General features: G+C 65.1%; 1 protein-coding gene across 1 annotated transcript in view; it reads left to right on the top strand.

The window, feature by feature from the left end:
• VPS50 (VPS50 subunit of EARP/GARPII complex) overlaps window positions 1–4,993 on the top strand; it is a 69,635-nt gene extending 64,642 nt beyond the window's left edge. The window contains exons 25-28 of the mRNA XM_044659008.1: window positions 214–372; window positions 707–828; window positions 1,572–1,761; window positions 2,654–4,993. Of these exons, the coding sequence (XP_044514943.1) occupies window positions 214–372; window positions 707–828; window positions 1,572–1,761; window positions 2,654–2,773 (591 nt within the window). The 3' untranslated portion in view covers window positions 2,774–4,993. The remainder of the gene's footprint in view (window positions 1–213; window positions 373–706; window positions 829–1,571; window positions 1,762–2,653) is intronic.
• The last annotated feature ends 9,074 nt before the right edge of the window (window positions 4,994–14,067 follow it).

Genomic DNA, 14,067 nt, shown 5'->3' with positions numbered 1-14,067 from the left:
CGGCCATCCCCCGGTGCCCGCCGCCTGACCGCAGGAGATTTCAGGCCTTCCCTTGGGGGCCACCAGCCCCCGTGGCGTCCCCCGATGGGGTGGGCCTCCTCCGGCTCTGCCCGGGGGGCAGCCTGGGCCAAGGGGAAGGCCGCAGGGCCTCGGGCCTGAGTGTGCGGCCCGGGGCTCCCGACGGCCCTCTTCCCTCCGGGGGCTCCGTTTCAGACGGTGTCGACGGCCAGCGAGCTCCGCAAGCCCATCTACTGGATCGTGGCCGGGAAGGCCATCGACTACGAGCAGACGCTGCTGACGATGGCCAACGTCAAGTGGGACGTGAAGGAGATCATGTCCCAGCACAACGTCTACGTGGACACTCTGCTCAAGGCCAGTCGGGGGGCCCGAGGAGAGCAGGCAGAGGGGGCGGCCCAGGCCCGCCCTCTTTGGGGGAGCGGGGAGGGGACTTTCCTGAGCCCCAGCCCCAACGTCTGCTTGGGCGCCCCGCGGGTGCCGGACGAGGGAGAAGGCCCGAATGGCTCCGAGGGTCAGGGCCGAGGCCGCCGGTGCCCCGTTGGTCCAGGCCGGGGCTCGCAGGGGACACTCAGGCGGCGGGGCAGGCGCCGCGGGTGGCTCCCTGTTGGTGCTCTTAAAACGCGGCTTTGGGGCGGCTTTCTCGGCACGGGCGCCCTCGTCCCAACACAGCCCGCTCTGCTCTCGGCAGGAGTTCGAGCAGTTTAACCAGAGGCTGGCGGAGGTGTCGAAGCGGGTGCGGATCCCCCTGCCGGTCTCCAACATCCTCTGGGAGCACTGCATACGTCTGGCCAACAGGACCATCGTGGAGGGGTGAGGCAGCCCGTCGGCCCTGGGGAGCCCCTCACGCAGGGTCGGGGCTGGTGGGGGGACGAGCAGAGCGAGCAGATTTCTGGGTCCCGCTTCTGGACTCTGGCTCCGGGCTTTGTGGTGACCTTTGGGGGCTGTCCCTCCCTCCCCTCGCCCCTTCCCTTTCAGGGGGGGAAAGGGGGGAGCTCTGGCTTTGGGAGCCCGGGACCTGGATTCAAATTCCACCTTTGTTGCTTAGCTGTGTGACCCTGGCCATGTGCCCTAGTGCCTGGGCCTCAGTTTCTCTTGTGTGAAGTACAAAATGGGGAGCTGACCAGGTGGGCCCTGACCCCAGCCAGAGGCGTCCCAAAAGTCTCGGGGTGCTCGGTGTTTGGGAGGCTTTGGCCGGCAGCGCAGAGACCCGGGGCATGTCGCCGGTCTCTTCGGTTTTGTTTTGGTCCGGCCCCCATCGAGCTGAGGACGGTCACCCGAGGCGATGGCCCAGCATGCGGAGAAGCCCCGATTCCTCGTGCTCTTCCCAGGAGAGCAGGGCCGCCTTCTGGCCCGGCGGAGGGAGGGCTCACGCTGGGATCGCAGGCCCGGGGGGAGGAGCCCCAGCCTGGCCCGCTCCGGTGCTGACTTTACTGAGCATTCAGGCCCCCAGGGGCTCCGGCCTCCCGGGCTTTGCCTTCCTCGAGGCGAGACGCCAGGCCGAGCGTGGGCCCTTCAGGGCTCCCTGCCAGCTCCGGTGCCCGCTTTGTCCCCAGCTACGCCAACGTGAAGAAGTGCAGCAACGAGGGCCGGGCCTTGATGCAGCTGGACTTCCAGCAGTTCCTCATGAAGCTGGAGAAGCTGACGGACATCCGGCCCATCCCCGACAAGGAGTTTGTGGAGACCTACATCAAGGCCTATTACCTGACCGAGAACGATATGGAGCGCTGGGTCAAGGAGCATCGGGTGAGGCGGCCGGGCGGCACGGGGCGGCCAGCAGGCGGGCAGGCGGCTGGGCGGAGGCTGGGCCCCCACGGGGTCTCCTTTGGGCCCGAGGCTCTGTTTTCTGAGATGCACTTTCCCTGGGGAGACGCTCTTTTTGTCACACGAGGACACACTTTCCCAGAGTGTGGAGGTGCTTTTCTGTACCCCAAATCTGAGGCGCGAAGGCCAAGGAGCCCCAGGGCTGGGCGGCTCCCTTCAGCCCCCTGCCCGGCAGCGAGGTGCCCTCAGATCCTGACGGGCTCCTTTCGGGGCAGGGGTCCAGGCCTCACTTGCCTCCTCGGTGCATCCTTTGCCCATGCGGGGGGCCGTGTGCCTCGTCATTGCTGAGGGCCCCCTTCCCTGCCCAGAGCACCTGGGACAGTGCAGTGTCAGGAGAAGCAGGCTGTCGCGGGGGGGGGGGGGTTGTCCTCTCTGGGTGGTGCTGGATGCCCCCCTCCCCCTTTTGGCGGAGAGGAGAGGAGAGATGGGCCGAGCTTGCCAGGTCAGAGCTCATTCTCGGGGGATAGTAGGGAGAGCCTCGGCCTGCTCCGTCAGCCCCACAGAGGCTGAGCGCTTCGGGGAAGTCTGGGCACCCTGGTTCTTTTCGGGGTGTTCAGCCAGCTGGCACCCGGTGAGGAGGCTTCCAAGTGACCCTGGGTGGGGGTGAGGGAGGGGAAGAGGCCTTGTGCCCCTCCCACCTTGCCCCTGGATGGCCGCCCGTGGGGAGGGTCGGCTGTTCGGGGGTGGGGGCAAGAGTGGCCCCGGGTGGGGTGCTCCTGCCCGCGCCGAGTGCCGCCCTGGCCTGGCCTGGTCATTGGCCTTGGGGCCCGCCAGCAGTCTCTGACCTCTGACCCTTCGGTCCCTCTTTGGCCAGGAGTACTCCTCCAAGCAGCTGACCAACCTGGTGACCGTGTGCCTGGGCTCTCACATCAACAAGAAGGCCCGGCAGAAGCTCCTCGCGGCCATCGACGACATCGACAGGCCCAAGAGATAGTGAGCCCGGTGGGCGCCGGCCCCCCCTCCCCCATGTGCCTCCCCCCTCCCCCCTGCCTTGCACTGATCTCTAGCAGGCGCCCGCCGGGCATTGAGCTCTCCTGGGTCCCGGGGAGGGCCCCCAGCTGTACATACGCCCCAGTCTCTCCCCGAAACGATCTTCCTCTGTTCCTGTTACGTGCGTTACGTCGTCTGTTTTGCAAGAGAACCCGTGGCAAGTCGGGCACAAATGCTCGCTGCCTCTCCTCTCTCGGCTCAGCCTGGCGGCCAGCCTGGCAGAGGATGGCGGGCGCTCCTGGTCGTGCATGGTGGCCAGGATGCCCTCCGGGCTTGGCTCTCGTTTTCCAAGGCCGATCGAGGATTGGTAGTGGCCGATGACGAACGAGAATAAACCTTGTACACTGAGGCACACCGACTCCTGGAGGTTCTTTTCCATATCGTGAGGCCCCAGGAAGCAGGTTCGCCCGGCCCCCCCGCCGTGTGCCTCTAAGGGATCTCTTGGGGGCCGCTCGGCCCAGAGGACCCTTCTGGCGGCTGGTGGCCCGCCCTGTGGCCTCGCCCACGCCACGGCCTGTGGACTCCCGTTTCCTCAGATGTGAAGGGTCGAGCGTTTGGCCGTGACTCTGGGCTCGGAGCCTCCTCCTCCTCGTTGCTCTACGTGCCACGAGAGCCTCGCCGGCTCCCCTTTGTTGGGGGGTAGGATACGGGGGGGGGCACCCTCCTTCCTCCCCCCCCACAGCCTCACCTCCCTTCCAGCTGTCACTGGCAGCCCCCCAGCATCCTTCTCCTTCCTCTCTCCAGGCGTGTCTGGCTCACAACCTCTCGGCCCTCCCGGCACTGAATCTCGCTCAAACACTCCAGCCAGCCACCTTCGGTACACCCCGAGGTGCTCCCCCCTTTGTCCAGCCCTCACTCACGAGTGCTTCACTAAACCCTCACATCTGAGCATCCCTCGTGCAGCTGCTCTGGCTCTGCTCGGTCCCTCAGTTCCCTCCCAGGCCGTCCCCGACCTCAGCCAGGGACAGAGCCCGCCATCGCCTCCACGTCGGAGTCTCCCCCCTCCTCTCTGGCTCTCTCTGGCTCCCCCCTGCCCCCCTGCCCTCTCTGTTACTCTCAGAGACGCTCATCATCTGCCTAGTTTTCTGTGCCGCGGTCTGGGGGCGCCCGCAGCCTCCTCGCTTGCACTCACCTCCTGCGCCCACTCGGTGGTGCTGATTTGTGGACTCGTTCTGGAAGGATTCAGAGAAGTGGGAGAAACCTGGAGGAAGCGAGCCGCCTGGGAAGAGGAAACAAGGCAGCCAGAGGGGGCCGAGGGGGCTTCTTGGGGCCGGGCTAGCCAGCTAGTGGAACTGCTGGCGAAGGTGGGAGCGGAGGCCTCCTTCCCTTTGCTGAAGAGGCGGGAGATGATGGGATGTTACCTCAGGCGGCGAAGGAAGGCGAGCCTAGAGGGCTGGAGAGTCCATCAGGAACTTGGAGAACTGAGGAGCTACTTCAGCAGAGCCGCGGGGGGCGACCTACCCCCACGGAATGCCCCAGAATGGCCGCAGACAACAGAAGGCAAGTCGCTGCTGGCCACGACTCCCAGAAGGATGAACGTGGCCCAAAAGGTGTGGCAAGTGCTTCTGACAAGGGATAAGAAAGCGAAGCCTTCCCCGAATGAAACACGGACAAAGGATACGAATGGGCCGTTCTCAGAGGCAGAAACGAAGACTCTCCACAGGCACGTGGAAAAAGGCTCTAGAGAGACGGGCGCATTCGAGCCAGAGACACCCTTCACACCCACCAGATCGCATGGTAAATGTTGGAGGACGTGTGGGAAATCGGGGACACTCATACGTTGTTGGTGGAGCTGTGAACCGATCCAACCATTCTGGAGAGCAACTTGGAGCTAGGCTCAAAGGGCGCAAGACTAGGCAGAGACCCTTTGACCCAGCAATAGCACTTCTGGGACCATGTCCGGGAGAGATCAGGGACAGGGAAGGACCCACTCGGATCAAAAGATCTCGAGCAGCTCTTTTTGTAGTGGCAAAGAATGGAGAACTGAGGGGTGCCCGAGCACGTCGTGGTGTGTGGCTGGGACGGAATACGGCCATGCCGTAAGGAATGGCAAAAGGGACGAGTTCAGAAAAACCCGGAAAGGCTTCTGGGAACTGATGAAAAGCGAGCAGAGCCGGGAGAACAGAGAGGACGCGCTGACTGACCGGGAGGGACGAAGCCGTTCTTGGTCTCCCAGATGAGCCCCGGAAGGAAGAGACGGCCGAGCCGCGGGCTCCGCTCTACTCCCCTCTATACGTGTCGTCATGGAGATGCGTCTTGCATGGAAGCTGCTCTAAGCTAGCTCAGACTGTGATTGCCGGGGGGGGAGGGGGGGGAGGGAATGTCAGAAAACATTGGCCGAAGCTGTCTGTCAGGTGACTGAAAGCATTTTAATTAAAAACGAAATAAAGGCCGTACAAAAGCGAGAACCGTGTGAGTGAGAGCCGACGAGCAGGACTGGCCGGGCTCGGAGGCCGCCACGGTTCGGCCCTGCTCGGGGGCACGAATTGTTCTGAGCTCGTGACGCAGAAGAGGTTTCTGGCGAGGGCTCGGAGACTCGAGCCCGATTCCTTCCGGGCCTCCGTGAGAAGCAGACGTGGGCCGGTGCCTCAGGCAGGGCTGCCCACGGGGCCCTCCTGAGCTTAGTCCCAGGACGAGGGAGAGAGGCCGCGCCGCCTCCTCCTCCTCGGAGCGCCTGCAGTCCGGCGGGGGGGAAGGAGGGACGTTGGGCCAGGCTTGGGGGTCAGTAAATGCCGTTTAGATCCTGCCAGGCGATGGCTGACGCCAGCGTGATCCGTGCTCGAGCTTTGGGCTTTCTATATGCTGGATTTGTCAGGCGTAAGACTGGAGCCGGCCTATGATCAGCTGCCCCTCCAGAGCCTGAGGCTCGGGCCCTCCCCCACGAGGGGGGCCGGGCAGGAGGCTGACTTCTGGGCCCCTCTTTTCCCGCGGTGGCACGAGGGAGGCCCGGGTGCCTCTGCCCCACGTGCCATCTGTGCAGGGCTTGGGCGCTGCTAGGCTGCGGGCCTGCCCCTCTGGCTTCCAGGCCTCTGGGGTGCCGGCAGCCCTGCTGGGCAAGGGGAGCGGCCACAGCCTGAAGCCCTGAAGCGCCCCGATGCTTCCTGCCCACATGCTCAGAGCCTGGCAGGCCGGCGCTCGCTTTGCTTAACTCGAGCCCATCCGCTGGGGCTTTGTCTTTGGCGCAGCATCCGTGCAGGTCCCCTCCTCGAACCCCCTCCTCCCCTCCTCCCTCTCTGCTGAGCTCCAGGCTCGCGTCTCCAGCTGCCCTTCCTGTGTCTGAGGCTCCTCTCAGCCGCCTCCCCCCGCCTCACTCCCCCCGTCCAGTACGGTGCCACGGCCGGCTGACCTCGTCTTCCTATCAGCCATCTCTTCCCACGCGCCTTCCTGCCCTGCCCGGGTCTCCCCACGCTGGGCCACCAAAGGGCTCCGCCCTATCTGGCCTTCAGAGCCCTTCGTGGCTCCCTCCTCCTCCTCACTGCCTTTACGCTCTGCCCGCTCGCGTTGTGCCAAGGCACCGACTCGGGGGTGCATCGAGCCGAGTTATCCTGGCAGCCAACGGCAGTGTCCGAAGTTCTTGTTTGGCAGCGAGGGGACTCGAACCCTGTGCTCCAAAGACGACGGTAGCCGTTTCAGGGAGGCGGGGCAGGGGGACATGGGGAGACGAACAGGGAATAGAGGGGGGCCGAGCGGGCCAGGGTTCGGACCACTGTGTGTCTGGAGAGGAGGGCCCCAGGCAGGAGGGGCTGCAGACGAGGATCGGCTCTGGGGGCGGCCGCGTCTGACCAGGCTCTAAGCGCTCCGGGGCCTCCTTCAGCCACCGCGCTGGCCATTGGAACAGATCGTTTGGGCCTGCCCGTTCTACCAGGGGAAACCCTTTACGTGCCCCCCCCCCCCACTGATGGGTTCGAGGCCTGCCTGCCAGCCTGAGGCTGTGGCGCCGCCACAGGTGAGAGCTGCGTGGCAGGTGGGCCCTGAAGGTGGGTGAGTGTGAAGACCGAGAGGGTGGCAGTTGGCGTCTTCGGAGTTCGAGTCTTCTCTGTCACCGGAATAGCTTTCTGTGTTGAGATTCTGGTTGCTGTTTGCTCATTTCCCACCCTGGGCTCTAACCGGGCAAAGGGGGCACCGTGCCAAGCCTCAGGCTCTTTGTGCGGCTGCCTTCGGAGCTGGCTCTGGGCTCCATCTACTTCCAGGTCTTCCAGTGTGGCGTGATGCAAGGAGAGCTGTTTGATGGCCTGCAGGCCTGTGTTCTGCCCTGTGCGTGATCCCTCGGGACCGACGGGGCTTCCTGCTCCCCCGGGCGGCACCCTCGTGCTGCCTCCTCACCCCGAGGCCTTACCTCGGATTAGAACCTGCTCCTGTGTGTGGGCGATGGGCAGAGGGACCCCGTAGCGTCCTCTGAGCAGCTGTCCAACCCGAGAGCTCTGGAAGCCTTGGCTGCAGCTCCAGGGGGGCCCAAGGCCCGTGGCCTGGTAGAGGTGGGCGCGACGCACTCCTCTTCCATCCTGGCCCATTAGATCGCCCGTGTCGGCCTTCAGAGTTGGTCTGGGCCGTTTCCTCTTGTCTTGTTGTGGGCTGGGCTGCACGTTTTGAGGTTGTTGGGGGTCATTTGGTAGAAATCAGGCGGGACCCTGTGCCCTCTGCGCCATCCTGGCAGCCCCTCCTGAGCTGAATCCATACAGCCTGCTCTCCCCTGCCCGGTTTGGCTCTCCGGTGGCACCTCTTTCCCCAGAAGGGGAGTGAGCGGTCGGCTTCTCAGCTTGTCAGGAGGGAAGGCTTGGGTCTCCCCGGCGTCCTCCATGCGTCGGGGCCGCGGTCACCCAGCCTGTGGGCAGGCGTCCGCTCTGGAAAGCTGCAGAGGGATGGAGTGGCGGCGTGGTGGAGGGGCTCCGGGCCCCCGACCTTCCCCATTTCCCCACGCTGATCCAGAGGCTGTGATGAGACTGGCAAGGCTGGCAAGATTTGCTTTACATGCCTGCCAGCAACGCCTTCCCAGGCCTCCCTCCGTGTCCCGGTTATCTGTCGGGCCTCAGCGGAAGCCCAAGGAGGAAGCGCTCTCTACCGTGGCTAGTCCCAGGCTCGATGGGGAGGAGCCCTTCTGCAGGGAGAACCTGGGTCCCCGGGGTAACGAGGGCGGCGCTCCTTGGCCCCCAGGAGAGATCAGGGGTTGTTTTAAAAAGAGAAAAGGGACAGGAGGCAGCCTGGGCCAGGCAAGTCAGGTCAGAATCCCCTGGACCAGCAGCTCCTGCTGAGAGCCCCTGAGCCTGAGCCTTGGGAACAGCCCCCACAGGGAGCCTGAGCCTGCTCCCTCCTACTGGAGGCCCGGAAAAGTGGCCCTCCTCAGGCCCCTGGTAAGTGATGGATTCGGGCTTCGCTAATTATTCACTCATTTAGTGAATTCATTCACTTCCTCTTTTGTGGACTCATTTGTCCATGCAGGGGCCCCATTCAGCAGGGTTTGGGGATGCCTGTTGGGGGGCCCTCGAGGGCAGGGGGTTAGGGGTTCCCTTAGGGGCTGCTGAGCCAGTACTGAGGGGATGGCCTGGGAGGGACGGAGGGATGAAGAGCCAAGTTGGGATGTGTGCGGCCCAGGGAACGAGGAAAGGACAGGCCCGTAGAGAGCCTCGAAGCACGGGAAGCCACTTTGGGCCATGACCGTCTTTGGGTGTGGCTGGGCAGGGAGGATCATGGGAAATGGAACGAGGAGCTGGGATCAGGGCAAGGTGGGGGGGGCATCAGTGCACGGAAGCCCTCGGGGGAGCCCAGGAGTTGGGGCGACGAGAAAGGACTGTCAGTGGGGCGCTGCCTTGCTGAGAAAAGAGACCCATTTTCGTGGCCCTGGTGGAGCTGGGAATCGAGGGAACAACATGGAAATTGCCGCTGAGAGCAGTGGGAGGGGGCTGCCAGGGAGGGCGTCCTTAGGCCCGGGCGTGCTGGCAGGGGGCGACACTGCCCAGAAGGACCCAGGCCTCACTCGGGTGCCAGCCAATGGATCCCTACATTAATCACGGAGTGGGAATTCAGGCCCAGGAAGGGGCAGGAAGACGGGAACAAAGGCGCGGATAGCGGGTGTTGGGGGGACACGCAGAGGCTCGCTGACCTCGGGGCGCACCCAGGCACGGTTGTCAGGGGCCTCGGATGGGGGCGGCTCCTGCTTCCTCCTCAGGGGGGCCCCCTCGTGGGAGGTTCTCGAGGCCCTCATCTCCCCAGGAAGACAACGGGGCTATCTGTTCCCCATCAGGAATTCCGGTTCCCCCAAATGCAGCCTTCACTCTGGGCAGGACGGTGGGTTGTTTTCCCCTGACAGAATGGCGAGTCCCAGCAGGAGAGGCCCCAGCCCAGGATTTGCCAGGCGACGGCGGCTGCCCTGGAGGCAGCGGGGCGTGCTCGGTGCCCGAGTGCGAGGCCTGCTCTTTGGGGGGTGGGTTGGGGTTTGGCATCAGGAACAGCTCCTAGCGCTGAGCACTGGTCGGGCCCAAGTGGCCCGGCTGCTGGACGCGCCCCAGAGGCTCACGGCCGCCCTCGGACCTCTTGTGACAAACCAGGCGGAGGGACTTGGGCAAAACGAGGAACTCGGCGAAGACCAGAAGACGGACCTTCCCGGACGGTGGACGCCCATGTGGACGGGAAAATTCCCTCAGGCGGATGGCGGCTCGAGGCACGGCCAAGCCCCAGGACCGTACGCTGGCGCCCGAGCTCCCAGAGGGAGGGCCGGGCCGGATGGAGGCGTTCGGGGTATGAGAATGAGGAGGGAAATGAGGCCGGCCGACCTCGCCTGGCCCGGAAGCTGGTTGGCACAGGCCTCGGCGTCAGGGGCCAAAAAGCCAAGCGAGTCCCCAGGAGGAGGCTCCCTGAGCTTCCCTGCCTGTCCGGGGACGGCCGAGGGGCCCGAAGCCTTTGGAGCTGTCGTGGTGGAGGACGAGACCCCACCTGTGGCCAAAGGAAGTGACGGAAGGGCTGGGGGTGCAGCCTTCGCATTCTGAGGGGTCTGGCTGCCTGCTCGTCCTCCGGAGCGGCCGGAAGCTCATCCACCGCGTTGGGCACGTCCCGACGGACGACGAGAGGCCTCGGAAATGTGCCGACTCGAGGGGCGTTGCTCGTCCGTCACGTGGAAGACCATCCTGGCCAACCGGGACTGGACAGAGCGCCGAGGCGCCTCCTCGAGGAGCTGGCAGCCAGGCGTTGCTAGAAGAGCGTAAATCCCACCCGTGGGTGGGCCTCAAGCGGGAGGCCTGGCACCATCTGCCCGGCTTTCCCAGGGTTGTTGGTTGACTTTGGGGGGGCTGGAAAGGTGCCACTTTAAGGCATAAAAGGGGAGCAAAAACTCTCCCTCGATTGTCTCAGCTTGGGGGGAAGCCCGATGACCCAGCCTTGCTGAGACACGGCCCCCCCAGGAGCCTCGCCTCTTCCTTCTCTTTCAGACTGGCTGAAAACATTCTCCACACAGGCAGGGAGGCCTTGGGGCCGGGCCCAAGAGTGGACGGCGAGGCTGGCCGTCCGGCTCCCTCCTGCTGTGTTCTCGAACCCCATCCCCACATCCGCGGACGCCCCCAGCGCCGCGCCCAGCCTTCGACTCCCAGAGGCTCCTGACCCAGCAATCACGTGACCGTGAGCTGAGGTGGATGCCCGTCCGGGAGGCCTGCGGGACGGCCAGGGGTTCGGGATGAAGACGTTTGGGGAAAAGCATCGCTTCCTTCTGTCGGTGGTATTTCTGACAGGCAAATCCGGCCTGGGCGGCACGGGACGTGCCGGAGCTCTTCTTGTCTTCCGGAGTTCCCACTCGGCTGGCTGCCCTCGAGGCCTGGACCTATTAAGAAGAACCTCTTCTGCCTGCGCCCCGTCCTACGGCGCTCCAGCTGCCTTGGCCACGTGGCCGCCGAGGTTCCTTTGCTCCAGGATTTCCCCCAGACGGCGGGTGGCCGATCGTGGCCACTGAGTGAGCCGCACGGACTCCACGTTGGGCCTCGGTTCTCTTTCGGATTCAGGTCTGGGTCTGGCCCAATTCCTGCGTCGCAACGTCTGAAGGGAGCCCCGTGAGGCTGGGAAGCGGGACGGCCTCTCCTGCGGCTTGCAGACCGTTAACCAGTCGGCTCCGGAGGGCTGCCACGAGTTTGCTCACAGCGGACCACCTCCGGCCACGCGTGGATGTCGTCTCAGCGCCGCCCCCTCCCGCCCAGCCGGTTCCCGTCTCCACGTTCCCTCGATGCCTCCTTTCCTAACTGCAGGGATCCAACTGGGCGCCAGCTGAGCCCATCTCGGACGAATGCCCCCCCGGCCTGGAGTCCAGTGCCAAGCGGAGGGCGCCGGGCCCCGCCGTGCTGCCCAGTGGGCACACGTTGCTCACTAAATGGCTCTGCTGCGGAGCTCAGGCCCTTCAGCTCGCCTGGTGGCTTCGTCAGGGTCGTCGTGAGGATCCCCCGAGCTCGTGTCTACGAAGCTCGCAGCGCGGCGTCTGGCACGTAGCAGGTGCGGATTCCCTTTCGGACACCGGCTGCTCGCTTGGGTGGCTCCGCTGCCCTGTTTTTACCCGCACGCCCGCCGCTCTCTACCACCACTTGGGGGCTGGAAGCTCCATCATCTCCCCTGCCTGAAGCTCTGCTCCAGCATCCCCCCCCCACCCCCCCGTGCTTGAGCCGCTGCTTCTGGCCTCGCACCCACCGGCCTAACCCTAACCCTAACCCTCTGAGCCTTCTGGGATGAGCTGATCTCAGGGCCCTTCCGTGGCCTCCCTTTGCCACTCCCTGGAAGCAATCAGAAGAACAGTGAGGGCTGGACAAGGGAGGTGAAATGACTTGCCCAGGGTCACACAGCTAGTGTCTGAGACCAGATTGGAACCAGGCGCCTCTAGCCTCCAGCCTCCTCTGCCACTAGAGCTCTGCTCCGGGTAGTTTTGGATACTCCCAGATAAGCAGGTCCCCCCCCCCCCCTCTGCTGGGGCCACCGAGGCCCACAGTCCGCCTGCCTTGGGTCTCGCTTCAGCCCCTTCTCTCCACTTGCTGCCACCCTCTTCGTGCTCATTCTCAGGCCCGTTTGTGCCCCCCCCCCCATGCTCCGACCCATCAGATGCCACAGACACGCCCGGGCACTTGCTCTTTCTAGCGCCCAGAGGTACGGCCTGGGCACCGGCGATAACTGAAGCTCGAGGACGATCACAAACGAATACAGCTTCTGGCCACGGGCAGCCACTGAGGCTGGGGGGGCGCCTGAGGGATGGCGGACTACGGCCCATGGAAGGAGGGAGAGGAAGAGACCCGGGGGTGGGAGGGGGGCACCTGCCTCCCCAGGAGGCCACAGGGGCCACCTTTCTCAGGCCTGCAGCAGGTCCAGCTGCCTCTCAGAGTTACTAATGGGGGGTGGAGGGGGGGAGGGGTGACTTAGCTCCAGCCCAGCTCGCTTGGCTCCCCCCAACTTCCTCTAAGCATCAGTCAGGAAAGAGCGAGCCGGAGCTGTCCAGTGCTGAATCTAGAGACTGGCGGGAAAGCCAAGTGCTGTGAAAGGGGGAATGCCCGGCCCTGGCCACGCGGGCGGCACACAAGCCAGGGACGGAGATCTGGGGGTCTGGAGGCCCACTGAGTCACTGAAGGTGGCAGCTCCGGGCAAGGCCAAGCCCCCGAACACAAGGCGACGATCCCAGAAGCCCACCCCAGGGAGTCCATGGAAGGCTGCACCTCCGGGCACAGGATGTGGCGCCAGCTGGGGAGCCGAGAGCTGGGCGGCCCATTCCTTCCTGCGAGGTGGCAGCTCTGGGCACAGTCTCAGTGCCCCCTGGCGTGGAGCTTGGGGGCCACCCATTTCTGGAAGGTTGTAGCCCCCCCCAAGCTGTCCATGGGGTGGGTGAGGCTTCAGGAGGCCGCCTTGTCATGGAAGGAGGCGTTTTTAGAGGACCTGAAGTGTGCCAAGCCAAGAGCTGCCCACGTGCTCCAGCCTGGCACTTCCCTGCCAGAGAAGGCTTTGGTTCCGGCTGCCCTGCGTGGCTTGTGTGCGAATGTTCCTCCTCAGCCCGGGAGATGCCCCTTAGCATGGCCACCCTACCACGTGGGCTCCGGGAGAAGAGGAGGGCCCAGCGGCCTGAGCAGTGAGCGCCCCGTCCCCACTTTCCTGGGGGCCTCGTTCCCGCCCGCCCGTGACAAGCTCACTTCTGGCTCCCTCCCCATGTGGGGAGAAGTCCGAGAGCCCACGGCCGGCTGCTTCCTGTCACGGCCCCACCCACGTGGCAGACCTCTGGGCCGAGCCTGGTCCGGGGAGAGGAGAGGAAAAGAAGGGAAGGGAAGCCGGAGAGAGCCAGCCGCCCCTCCTTTGCCCGCCACTCAGGCGGACGTCTCTCGGGCCCTCAGGGCGGCCACCTCCGAGTCGTCCGCGGCAAACTTCCCGTTGAGCCGCTCGCTGTGGGAGTCGGGAGGGTCCAGGTAAAGGGGGCCTTCGGTGACGGAGGTGGAGCGCGTGGAGCAGTGGTCCCTGCGCCGCCGGCCCCGCTGAGCCTTGTACTGGGCCCACTGCCTCTTCAGGGCTCCCTGGACCTGGCAGGGACAAGGGCTGCGGTTAGGGCCTCTCTGGGGCCGGCCGAGCCTGGGGGGGGGGCCCTCAAGGCTTCCCGGGAAGGAGGGGGCAGCTCGGCCGACCCGGGAACAGGGCGAAGATCTGGGAGGCCTCCTTCAGGGCACCTGAATGCTGCCCAGCCAAAGATTAATGGAGAGCCGAAGAGGGGCATTGTGGGTGAAAAGGGCAGTAAAGGAGGCAGCGGCCCACTGGAATGTGGGGTGGGGCCGGGGGCCAAGTGGTTAGTGAGTGCCTGCTGTGTGCCGGGCCCTGTGCCAAGAGCTTTACGGAGGGGCTCACTGGATCCTCACAACCACCCTGAGAGGTGGGATTGCTACCCATTTCATGGCTGAGGAAACTGAGGCAGCCAGGCTTGCAGACTCCAGGCGCAGCGGCCACTGGGAGAGAAGACAGAGGCCATGTGTAGACACGCCCATCCTTAGTGGGGAGGGGGGGAGCCAGAGGCCCCGCGGGACCCCCTGCCAGAGAGGCTGTGCAGCCGGCCACCTGGGGGGGGGCCCACACTGGCACTGCGGCCTCAGCCTCCCCAGAATCCGGGGGGGCGCCCTGGAGCAGCCCCCCCCAGAACATCCATCTGGCGGCCCCTCCCCCCGGGGGACCCTGCTCTGAGGGGGGGAGCTCAGGCTTTTTCTAGAAAATAACATTTCAGAAACAAAAGCAGCCCCGGAATCCGCCCCTCCCCCT

The sequence above is a fragment of the Gracilinanus agilis genome, chromosome 1 (assembly GCF_016433145.1).
Source record: "Gracilinanus agilis isolate LMUSP501 chromosome 1, AgileGrace, whole genome shotgun sequence".
NCBI lineage: Eukaryota > Metazoa > Chordata > Mammalia > Didelphimorphia > Didelphidae > Gracilinanus > Gracilinanus agilis.
The sequence above is the reverse complement of the archived record's forward strand: the minus strand, read 5'-3'. Positions and strand labels throughout refer to the sequence as shown.